This window comes from Epinephelus moara, chromosome 22 (genome assembly GCF_006386435.1).
Source record: "Epinephelus moara isolate mb chromosome 22, YSFRI_EMoa_1.0, whole genome shotgun sequence".
In the NCBI taxonomy this organism is placed as follows: domain Eukaryota; kingdom Metazoa; phylum Chordata; class Actinopteri; order Perciformes; family Serranidae; genus Epinephelus; species Epinephelus moara.
The window spans coordinates 31,885,343-31,898,056 of NC_065527.1; the positions used below are offsets into that span (position 1 = coordinate 31,885,343).

The window sequence follows — 12,714 nt, forward strand, 5'->3', positions numbered from 1 at the left end:
TACTGCTTTTTAGCAAGACATTGCAGCCTTACCAGTGTGATTGTGGTACCATAAGCTAGATTTTAAGGCAAGACATGATCTTTTCTTAACCATGACAAAGTGTTTTTTTTTGCCAAAACACAAGCAGTAGTGTGTGGCTAGCATTGTCGCCTTACAGCAAGAGGGTTTCTAGTTTGAACCCAGGGAGTCCTTCTATGTGGAGTTTACATTTTCTCCCGGTGTCAGCGTGGGTTTTCTCCAGGAACTCCGGCTTCCTCCCACAGTCCAAAGACATGCAGGTCATCATTTTTTGTTGTCTGCCCCTTATACCCCGGGGAGGGGTCAAAAGGAATAAATGAAATGAAATGAATCTTAATCGGTGACTCTCAAATTGGCCGGAGGAGTGAATGTGAGCGTGAATGGTTGTCTGTCTCTATGTGTCAGCCCCGTGATAGTGAGGCGACCTGTCCAGGGTGTACCCCGCATCTTGCCCAATGTCAGCTGGGATAGGCACCAACCCCCTGCATCCCCAAACAGGATGTACATGACTAAATGAATATTTGGTACATGATAAAATGTTCAATATCTGTGGTCTGCAGAAATGTAACATTTAATCAAGCATCTAGGTTGTTATATAATGTGGGATAGTTTATTGTACAGCAGTGCATTATATTTTCTATAAGAGTATCATATACTTATAGTGTTGCTGTCCTGTGAGAATTGCAAAACGCTTAAAAAGTCAGCTTTTCACTGTGTAGGGAAAACAGCCCTGTTTTCAGCTACGTGACGATACATTTTCCAGCTGATTCACGAGGGTTTTCAGAGGGTTTATTTTGTAGGAGAATTTTCTCAACACATGACGGACACTTTATACTTCGGTTTATCAAAAACATTCAAATTTAAATCAACAAATCTGGAGAAGCGTGGTTTTCGCTGGACAAGAAGGGGATGAAAACTTACACTCTGAACAGTATTTAAAGGGTATCAGTATAAAGTTGCATTATTAAAATAACATCAAGAACAAGTATGATTAAATAGCCTACATTTCTTAAGTAAATGTAACGGTACTCAGCAATGGGTAAAGGATCTGACTACTTCCTCCAGCGATAAAACAATAAAATTAAAGCGATAAAACAATAAAACCAGTACAAACCTGCTCTGTGTAACCGGACAGGGTTGTAAACAGCGTCCAGTAGTTTCCGTTGTCGGTGATTCTCTTTTGAACTGAACTCAAGTTTCTCCTCGTACTCTGCTATCGTTGTTTCAAACAGCTCAAAGATCTCTTCAGCAGCCGCAGTTAGTCGCTGGTTGACAAAAGCTCTCAGCATTTGAACTTTAGACATTTTTTTCTGAATCACAGCAACTTTTCCTCCAGACACACTCCGATAAAGGTTTGTTCACTCTGATGTGCGCTGTGTTACTGGTTGTCGTCGTCTCTGTCTACTTCCAGCTAGCAAGCTGGCTTCATTAGCTTCGTAAAAGACCAGACGGTCATTCACTTTTTTTCAGGGAGAGGGAAAAAGACAGAGTCCATTCAGACAGGTTTATCTGGACACTGCTGGCCCATGAAAAAAGGTTGGTCTCTACGTCACTCCGACTAGCACTGTGTGGTCGAGCTCTGTCTATGTCTATTTGCCGCTAGCACGCTAAGCTAACTTCATTAGCATTCTTAGCTAAGGAGGATGAGCCTGCGATGAAACGTCCCGAAAACTTACACTAAGTTCGCTTAAACAAGTTTATCTAAACACACGGGCTCTGGCGGTTCACTCTGGTTGTATCAGATGAACTATGTAACGGAAAGAGCAGGACTCACGGCGGAGACCAGGGTTCACAACAAAGACCTGAGACCAAACCTTCTTCTTCTTCTTCTTCTTCGTCTTCTTCTTCTTCTTCTTCTTCTTCGTCTTCTTCTGTGGAGTTTATTTGCGGACTTAAGGGCGCATTACCGCCACCTACTGGACTGGAGTGTGGGACAGTAGATTAGCAGACAAAAAAAAAAAAAAAGGGGGGGGGGGGGTTAAATCCTTGACTCTACTCTGAGCAGGTTCCCTATATTTAAACATATCTTGGCCTTCTCTGCTCAGTGCCCTCCTTTCCTCCTCATATGCTCTACACTCCAACAGAACATGCTGGACAGATTCAGACTGACCACAAGTGATTACATTTGCCATCAGGGTGTTTACCTATTTTATGTAGTGTATTATTCAGTCCCGTGTGCCCTATCCTAAGTCGTGTGATGACTGCCTCTTCCCTCCGACTCCTGCCCATCCTTCTTCCCAACCCAACCTGTTCCTGTATTAGGTGTCTTGGATGTCCCAGTATTCTTGCCACACTTTTTCCACATGTTTCTTAATTATTGATTTACCCTCTGCCCTACTTAACAGAATTTCTATATCTACAGTGTGTGATTTAAGTGATTGCTTGGCCAGAAAATCTACCCCTTCATTTCCTTCTATTCCTACATGGGCAGGAACTCAAATAAAGCAGACCATCAGACCCCTCTTGTGTATTCTGTTCAGTAGATTATGTATTTCGGTTATGAGATGTTGCCTACATGACTTCATGGTTTGATACTTGTAAGTGCTGCCAAACAGTGTGATGCTATTAGTGTATTGTTATGGTTGTTTTCTTCTATCCACTCCAGACCTAATATAATAGCTGAAAGCTCAGCTGTATATACTGATAAATGATCTGTGGTTCTTTTCTTTATATGTACTGTGTGGTGTGGAATGAAAACTGCAGCTCCTGTTCGTCCAGTATCAGGGTCTTTTGACCCATCGGTGAAACTCATTGTTTTGTCTGAGAAGTGTCGTTCCAGATAACTCTGAGCTACCCTCCCAGCAGAGACTTGCTTACTCCTTTTCTTCAGTTGTTGCTGTATTTCAAAGTTTACTGATGGTTCAATAAATAGACAGGGAGGAGTACATGAATATGGGACTGTCGGACTGAATTGTATATGATCTAAACCTGCTTGTTCTGCTTTTATGTTCCCTATCCATCCAAAGCTCATAAAATTAGAGTCATTATGTTCCCAACAGTCCTCCAGGATGGCTTTAGCAGGCTGTAAAGTACTATGCCCTTGAAGATTGACCCAATATGCTAACATAAGTTTCATTCTTCTGTTCTGTTCCCCCATTTCCACTTGTATGGCTGCTACTGGAGAGGATTTATATGCTCCACTACGCTACATATCCTCAGTCCCTGTGCCTGCTGTACATCCAGCTTTTTAAGATTACTTTTTGCTGCTGATAAATACCCTATACACCCGTAGTCTAGTGTTGCTCTCATAATTGTCTGATATATATTTAACAGTGATGCTCTGGTTGCTCCCCAGTCTCTTCCTGACAGGCATCTTAAGAGATTGTTGACCCTTTTGCACTTATCCCATACTTTATCAGTGTGATGCCTCCAAGTCAACTTTTCATCCAACCACATTCCTAGTAATCTTATGACTCTGACTTGCTCAATTGTTTGTCAATTGTTGTCAAAATCTGATAACTGTGCTGACGCTGAATGTGTTGCCTCCTATTTTGAGTTTCTCGTTTCCCAAGCAGTTGCTGTAGCAGGCTGCCAAACTTGTGATGTTTCCAAAGGCTTAAGACATTGCATTTCAGGTTGTCGTTTTACTGCTGAGATTTGTTTTCCAGGTTGTCTTATTTGCATTTCCATTGCTTCTTGTTTATCTCATGTCATTGACCAGTTCTTTCGCTGTCGTGTTTTACAGGCTGCAGGCTCATATTCCTTTGCCAGGGGGTTGAGTGTGTTTTGTGCCAGTTTCCTCTTTTCTCTTTCAAAATAAGAGCTCATACCCAGGGCCGGCCCAAGCCTCCATGGGGCCCTAAGCAAAATTTGATTTTGGGGCCCCCTATTACTGCCAATAATACTGATTATTGATCATTCACACACCTACTATACGTTATTTCATGTTCTACTCTGTCATTACAGATACACTTGTAAAACTAGATGTAAGAACTTTTTGTTGTAGTTAGATTGTAATCCACAGTGATTTAGGCCATGGAAGCGGACAACAGATTTGCAAACTTGCTGAAAAATCTTTCAATTAGTATTTGGCAAAGTCAGCAATTCCCCCTATTGGCCACACAGAGAATCAATACATAAAACCTCAAAGAGCAGCCCGGCATGTTTTACCCATCTATGGATTTTAATCTGAAATTGTAGCAAATTCAGCTACAAGAGCAGCCTGGGGTTGATTTACACTTAATATTCAAAGTGATATAGTACTAAGTGGGATACCGAATGTCATCTAGGCCAACTAAAAGTAAAAAATAAACCAATCATTTACTGTAAACACAATCTGCTTTATTATTTTTTGTTTTAAATAAACTGCAACACAGAGGGGACAGTGGGCACAGTGGATGGAGATGGACCTAAGATGAAAAACAACAACAAAAGCTAGTCATTTTAGATGTCATATTACACTTGAAAATTATGCTGCTTATTTTCTAAATAAAATAATACAGCTATAGCTTGTAATAAGAAAAACAATCTGCCAGTGGAACAACTGACAATTGCTTGAGAAGTTTTGAAATAATATGCATTTGTCTATAAACATGTCCCTTTTCATATGATTATATCTTATAAAAAATTATTCATCTCAGAATGTTCTGCAGTACACTGAGCAATTACAAAGGCTGTTCTGTTGTTAACTTACCAGATAGAGCTGAGGTTGCAGCAGACACAGAGGGGACAGTGGATGGAGCAGAGGATGGAGATGGACCTAAGATGAAAGATATGTCCCTTGTCATATGATTATATCTTATATTAGTATATCTTAATGAGATAATTTGACTAGAAATTAAATATATATGGTGACAGTTTTTCCCTCACCTGATTAGCCTTGGCTGAGCCTGAGGAGGTGGACTGCCCTTGGGCTGAGTCAGTGCCTCCTCCAAAATACTTTAACAGTGCTCCTGGGGAAGTTTCATATAGGCCTAACTTATGAGCATAATAGGGAGTTGATGTAAAAGGAATATGTTTATTTACTCACATAAATTACTATGCTCTGTAGCAAACAATTGCAAACAGCATATGTCAAACTATAACTTAACTAAGTTAATTCATTAATGCAAAAACATATCGCTAGCAAACGTCACCACAAATTCATTAATGCAAAAACATATCGCTAGCAAACGTCACCACATTTGTAATTAATGTTAGTTGTTATTAAACATTTGCTATCAAACGTTGTTATCAAAAACGTTGTTTTGACACCAAAAAGCGACCCAGAATATATACACCGAGAATCAACTTATTCAAAGTAGGCTATAACACAAACACAAAAACGTTAGCTTGAATAGTAAGCTATATAACCTACCATAATATTGTCTTTTTGTACAACAACGTACATTTGATAATATATGAATCATCATCACTCACAAATGGATTTTTTAAAAAATGTTTTCCCTTATTTTAAGTTAATTGCTCTTGGGTACGGTGGCCGACAAGGACAAACGCGATGCATATATAGAAACGTGCTGCATTTACTGAAACGTGCTGCAAATAAGAAAACAAATGCAAAAAGAAAACGCTGCATATCCACTCATACAACGGAAGTGCTCCAGGCCTCTAGGGGCAGTGCTGAGCTTCCACCCGAGAGAGAGACAACGGACGTATCAACAGCCGTTTCTCAATACACAAGTTCAGCAGTTCAGACTTGGCAAGTTCGGACTTGGCAAGAACGGGAGGACGGGAGGACGGGAGTACAGTCATTTCTGTTTTTGGAACAGCAGCGAACTTGATGATGTCACCACCTCCACTCGCCTTGTTGTACTGTGTTGTATACATGCATTTAGAATAAAACAATATAAACACAGCCCAGCCCTGCGTCTTTTCATAGACATTGTAAGAAATGAATGTGTAGGCCCATATGTTTTTAATGTTTCAACATATATAACTGACACACAAAAACATATAAATAGCCAAAATAGTTTCATAAAATGTCTTATAAAACCTTTTCCCCGCAGTTTGATCATATTTAATCTATAGCCTATCCAATTCCCACACCTGGCCTCTGATAATAATCAAGTCAGGTGCAGGGGGAAAGTTTGTGGAGAGTTGGTGGTTATTGTGATTGTGAGCATTGGTGAGATGGAAATCAAAATTCAATAACGGACATGGATCGGAGAAGGCGTCTTGGTGCATGTTATTGCAGCAGGATTGCTGTACCTGCAGGCTGAGGGGGAGGCTGCCCAGCTGAGGAGGCAGATCCAAGAAAGACAGCAGAGATTGAGGCGGAGGATGAGACGTGATGAGACGAATGAAATGAATGAATGAATAGTTAAAAGTACTCATTATGCAGAGTGACCCAATTTCAAGTGTTGTTATCATCATATACATTCTTAGTTACTGTCCATCACTGCATTTGTCTCATCATTATGCTTTCTGTCTACATTTTTATGGAGACTTGACAGTTTACTTGGTACACCTAGAAAAAACAAAAGCAGTTTAATATTGTATTAAGTCTAACATTTTATTGAAGTGTTGAGTTGTAGATTGCAAGGTCTGGTGTCCTTTCTTAAATTTAGGGAAATAAAAGAGAGGGAGAGAAAGACATTCTTTTCAAAGACACGTCTTAAGTCTAAGAAGGAACAGAAAACAGTGAAGTTATGCTCACACACCAGTGACCATGTAGACTCGTATAAAGTCAAATGACAGATTATATAGTTGTGTTACATTTTATTGATTTCCATTTTCTTCTCTTTCTTTAGATGGAAATACTTCCGAATCAGATCCTCTTCTGTGGGGCTGCCCGATGCTGACCCTGACAAACAAAGGGAGAAAAAGATAAAGAGACAACATTTTTCAGCAAGAACAGGCTGCAGCACATTATCCAGTCTGCAGAGAAGACCTTCAGCTGCAATCTGCCGTCTCTTGTGGACCTGTACACATTGGGCCTCATTCTCCAAACAAATTTAGAACTTCTCAGACCATGCGTATGCACAAATTGTGACAGCCTGGCTGTCTTACAAAATATTGAAACTTGCCTTTTAACTAAATGTAAAGCATATCAAAACCACATTCATTAAAAAAACTTTAATAGAAGTCTTGGAAGTGTTTTTATGGTGGATTTATTTGATTTGATTTTCCTTGTTTTTAGGATTTTAATATAAATGCCATGATAATCTGTTTCCTATGTTAGGCTCTTTTGTTTCATTTTTATGAATGTATTGTGTTAGATTATTTATCATTATCATTGTTATTATTTATTATTATCATAATCTTCGTTGGGTGAAAGTCCTTGCTGGATGTAATCACTTTCACCTTCATTTTTTTATCCCACTCGTGCATATTTCCTATAATTGTGGTGAGCCTCTGATCTTGGATTATTGCAGCCCATGGAGTTTTTTTTATGAGTAGCAAAAGTGTCTTTTCTGTCCTCCTCCTCGCACTCGGTCAGTGCAGCGTTGTGTCCGCAGTACAGACTGAATGGGAGGAGGCGGCGCTCAGCTCTGATAGACAGCAGGCAAATCAGAGAAAACATTATTTCATGATTGTTTCACAGCGGTTCAGCTCTAAATACTAATAGATAATATTTAATTTTATAACCAAAAAACTAATATCAAATTATTTATGATATGAGCTGTTGAAAGTCTATAATGAATAAGTCTTTAACATAATCATGACCTCTGTATTATGAATTTGAAAAAATATTCAGAAAAGTAGGCCTCCGAACTGAAACCTGGGGTGTCCTGGAAAGTAACGTTAGTTACAGTAACGTTAGCTAACGTTACTACTACGGATACACTACTCGTGTAGAACTCAAAGTCTCTAGCGCGCTAACGTCAGCTGTGTAAATCAGCTTCACTTTCATTATACAGTAAAAGATGAGGGCCACATGTGAAAAACAAGAAAGAAAGAAAAATAAAAAAGAATACGTACCTTTCTGTGTTGCCTGTACCGGCTCCAACTTTTCTCCAAACATAACTTTCTTCTTCTCGCTCACTCGTCTGTTCCATATGTTGATACGTCCGTTGTCTGTCTCTTGGGTGGAAGCTCAGCACTGCCCCTAGAGGCCTGGAGCACTTCCATTGTATGAGTGGATGTGCAGCGTTTTCTTTTTGCATTTGTTTTCTCATATGCAGCGCGTTTCTCTATTTGCAGTGCGTTTCTGTATTTGCAGCATTTTCCCTTTGCATTTGTTTTCTTATATGCAGTGCGTTTCTGTATTTGCATGGCGTTTGTTGGAGGCTCCCCAGTGGTTATGGGGCCCTAAGCAGGTGCTTAGTTCGCTTATGCCTTGGGCCGTATGTCAGGTTGAGTTACAGAATTTTATTTTTCCCTGAAACATTTGGCCAAAGACATTTTGCCGAAGACTCCCTCAGGGAAATTAAGATTCCAGCAGCATTGGATAGCAGCACACAGGGTAAAGAGCACACAGGGTATCAAAAAGTAAAAGGTAAAAGCAATTTGCAAAATATAAATATAATATATACAGAGAATAAATAAGTAATTCCTTATTGTAGTGGCTACTGGCTTCTGGTTACTAATCTCTCAAGACAGATTCTGCAATTTACATTGTAGAATCTGTCAGCAGCCCTGTATGAAAGACGACTAGAGAGGGGGGGAGGGCGTGGCTTTGAGTCTGAATGATGCTGCGCTTTAGCCAATCACAATGGAGGGGGCGCGGCCGAGACCTGCAAGTGTCCCCAGGAAATGTGTACCTACAGAAACAGCAAGCTCCACGTCCATAGCAGCCGCTCCACCCAAAACGCCGTCTCGTCAACGTGAATTTTTTTTTTTTTTTTTCCAGCGGATGTCTGAGTTATAACATGATTTAGCTAACTGGAGTAGCTTCATGTCGTATCCGACAACGGGAGGCTTTAAACAGATGATGTCCTGATGTTAGCTTTGCTAACTGGAGGCTTTAAACAGATGATGTCCTGATGTTAGCTTTGCTAACTGTCCCTGTCAGCAGCAGTCAGTGATGCTCTCTAGACATCGTGATTTCCCATAACTGAATAAATACCACACATAGCAACACAAAACTGCTTTGCTAGCTCAATCATGTTGTAATTAAGATATCCGCTGGAAAAAATATTTTGTTCACGGACCGTTTATTGAGTTATTACCTTATTTTTATACAGTCCATGGTTATTACAGACACCGCTAACGGCTAACCTTAACAGCTAATGGTTAGCCCAGCTAATCTACGATAACCATGCTAATAAAAAACGTGCACACAGAAATAGTAACGTTTGTTCAATCATTGTGTTTATAGACTTAACACACATCAGATTAGTCTACACAGTGATATAGTGACATGAAAAATGTGATATATAGCTAAACTCTGCTGGTTTTCTACCCGAAGTATTTGTAAACAACACGGCGATTCCCTGGGGGCACCGCCGGAAGTGAAGGGCGTGAGGCCCCTGCACATCGCCAGTCGAAAAACTCCGGGCTGTGCCTCCAGAGGTAAAGGAAGAAATTTTTTTTTTTTTTTTTTACCGATGGATTTCCAGATTGTCTGGTTACTGGTTACTGCTCTTTCCCGTCAAAGAGCATGGGTACCAAGAGGCGAAGCTGAATAGAACACCCCATAGCAACAGACTGGCCCATGGTTTCGTCCTACCGCCGCCATTTTGGACTGTCAGCAGACCGCAGCAGACCCGCTTGCAAAAACACACAGACAAACTGAAGTATATCGCTATTAATTATGCTTACAATGCTACTCACCTCGTGATAGCTTGGTTACAGCTGCTTTTTCACGTTTTTGTAAAGCAAAATATAGACTTTAAAAAAAACAAAACGAAGAAAAACGGCCTAGATGGCATCTCTACATATTACATCCACTTATGAGAAGATTGACTATATATATACACACACACACACACACACATGTATATATATATATATATATATATATATATATATATATATATACATACATACATACATACAGTGTTATCTTCCCTCCAAAACTGGCATATTAAATTGATATTAAAACACTTTAAAATTTACACCTCAGGAGTTCTTACCTGTCAGGATCCTTCGGGAAACGGTGGAAGGCCAGCTGCGGGGTGTTGCACTGATAGTTGTTGCAGTTAATTGCACTACACTGTTTTCTTTTACTTTTTTTCTCCTCTCTTCTTGACATCTTGCATGTTGTCTGGGCGCAACAGTCCAAGTCTTCACCTCTTGGTATCCATGCTCTTTGTTCCCGTCCTCCGTCTTCCTGTTACTCCTCCTCCCCCCGAGTGAGGAGTTGTACAGTAGTCTGATGGCCTGAGGGACAAAGGAGTTTTTCAGTCTGTTAGTCCTGCACTTGGGAAGGAGCAGTCTTTGGCTGAACAGGCTCCTCTGGTTGCTGATGACGGTGTGCAGACGGTGACTGGCATCGTCCATAATGTCCAGCAGTTTGTCCAGTGTTCTCTTCTCTGCCACCATCACCAGAGAGTCCAGCTTCATGCCAACCACAGAGCCGGCTCGCCTGATCAGTTTGTCCAGCCTGGATGTGTCCTTCTTGGATGTGCTGCCCCCCCAGCACACCACGGTGTAAAAGAGGACGCTGGCTACCTTTGACCTACCTTTTGGCCGCTTACAGTGGAGTCCAGTAGGATGCTTCCCTATTCTGTGTGCCCTATCCTCAGAGGGGTAATGAGGATCTTTTCCCTTGGGACTTGTTACTTAAGTCCCAATATTCCTGACAGGTTTTGTGTGTATAGTTTCAACCTGTTATTTACTTAATGGTACTTGTAGAAACTCATACTGTATCTTCTCAATCATATTCATTTCTTTTAGATAATAAACAGTAAACAATGATCATTTCCCTGGGTTCTTCTGTAAAATATCTATTAAATCAAACAGTACTTATATCTTTTCGAATCAATTTTCTTCTTTCTTTCTAATATTTCAATTCAATTTTATTTATAAAGCTCATTATGACAAATAACAATTTGCCTCAGAGGGCTTTACAGCATATCGCATCCGTCTGTCCTTGGACCCTTACGGCAGATAAGGGAAAACTCTCCAAAAAACCCTTTAACGGGAAAAAAAGGTAGAAACCTCAGGGAGAGGAACTGAGAAGGGATCCCTACTCAGATGTAGATGTACAATAGATATTTTGTGTACAGAACAGATCAACATAAAAGATGTGCAGTGATCCCTATGACAAAATGATACATAGAGAGAGAGAGAGAGAGAGAGAGAGAGAGAGAGAGAGAGAGATGCATGGCAAACAGTAATGACAATGGCTACAATAACATTAATTTTAATTATAACAATAATAATAATAATAGTATTTTGGTAATATATATATATATATATGTATGTATTAATATATGATAGTATATATATGTGACAATAATAATCATATGTGTATAATGATAATGGAAGTATGACTAATAATAACAGCAGTAGTAGGAGGCATCAGGCAGGACCACGGCAGCAGCGCAACCACGACCCACGATCCAGGCACAGCTGCGATTTGTGGGAACCTGCTAGACAGCAGTGATAGGACATGAATGTTAGCAGATGACGGAGAACCAATGTTGCAGAATCTGAGAGTAAGAGGAGAGAAGGAGAGAGTGAGAAGGAGAGAAGGAAAGAGGGAGAGGAGCTCAGTGTATCATAGGAGGTCCCCCGGCACACAAGGCCTTTATCAGCCCAACTAGGGGCTGGTCCAAAACCAGCCTAAGCCAGCTCTAACTGTAAGAGCCAGTCCTAACTATATGCTTGATCTAAAAGTAAAGCCTGAGGTCAATATTTCTGACAATATAATACACTCTGCTGTTTCATCTTGCCCACAGTAATCACATCTCCCTGTATTATGTTTGCCTATTTTGAACAGCGAACTGTTAAGTCAAATATGTCCAAATTGAAGTCCTATTGTTTCCTCTCTCCTGCTCCTTCTTGTGCATCCAATTTCTCATACTTTCCTTAAAGTTCTTTAAAACCACAGTCCTTTCCTCTCCTCCGAATGATTTCACCACCTTTCCTTCAGTCTCTGTTTAATAATGCTCTTGATTAATGCAGTTATTTTTTGTGGCCCTCTTTGCAAACTTATCTGCCATTTCATTTCCTGTGATACCAATATGCACTGGTATCCATAAAAATATGAGTCCCATCATTTGAATTGTGTACGGCGTTTGTTGTGTCTCTATCAAATGTCTGCAGAGATTACATGTAATACCAAAAAGGCACAGTGCTAAAACAACTACGTAATAAAGCTTCATCTTAGCTGAAAAGCGGGGCTTAAAGGACAACTTCGGTATTTTTCAACCTGGGCTTTATTTCCCCATGTGTATGTGTGCGTATGATTCATGGGTACCACTCGTTCTAAAATTGGTTCAGTATTGAGCCGTGAAACGAGCTAAAACGGTAATCGGGGCAAATGCGTCCAGTATAAAAGTGCTTTTTTTCGCCACTGACCGGTTCAGATCGCCAGTGCTATCTCTGCAGATAGCATATGGTAGCGGCCCTGGGGCAGTGGTGAGTGTGAATGAGTGGAGTCAGCTGTCAGTCAGTGTTGGAGCAGAGAGGCGGAGGGCGTCCCCGCTCGGTATTGTAAATGAGTATGTATGTGAAGTGTGTGTTTTTTCGCCACTGACCGGTTCAGATCGCCAGTGCTATCTCTGTAGATAGCATATGGTAGCGGCCCTGGGGCAGTGTTGACTGTGAATGAGTGGAGTCAGCTGTCAGTCAGTGTTGGAGCAGAGAGGCGGAGGGCGTCCCCGCTCGGTATTGTAAATGAGTATGTGTGTGTGAAGTGTGTGTTTT

At 40.6% G+C, this 12,714-nt stretch overlaps 1 protein-coding gene across 8 annotated transcripts in view; it reads right to left on the minus strand.

Moving 5' to 3' along the window:
- Positions 1-12,714, minus strand: part of LOC126384325 (gastrula zinc finger protein XlCGF57.1-like) — a 52,472-nt gene that overhangs the window by 14,113 nt on the left and 25,645 nt on the right. Inside the window, exon 1 of one of the 8 annotated variants that reach the window (XR_007569255.1) lies at positions 1,133-1,268. The exons of 5 other annotated variants lie outside the window; for them this stretch is intronic. Coding sequence is in view for 1 of the 3 variants with exons in the window: in XM_050035322.1 (XP_049891279.1) it covers positions 1,133-1,322 (190 nt within the window). In the remaining 2 variants the exon portion in view is untranslated. Of the gene's footprint in view, positions 1-1,132; positions 1,867-12,714 lie in introns of those variants that run through there. 2 more of the 8 variants (XR_007569253.1, XM_050035322.1) reach the window with 2 other exon arrangements.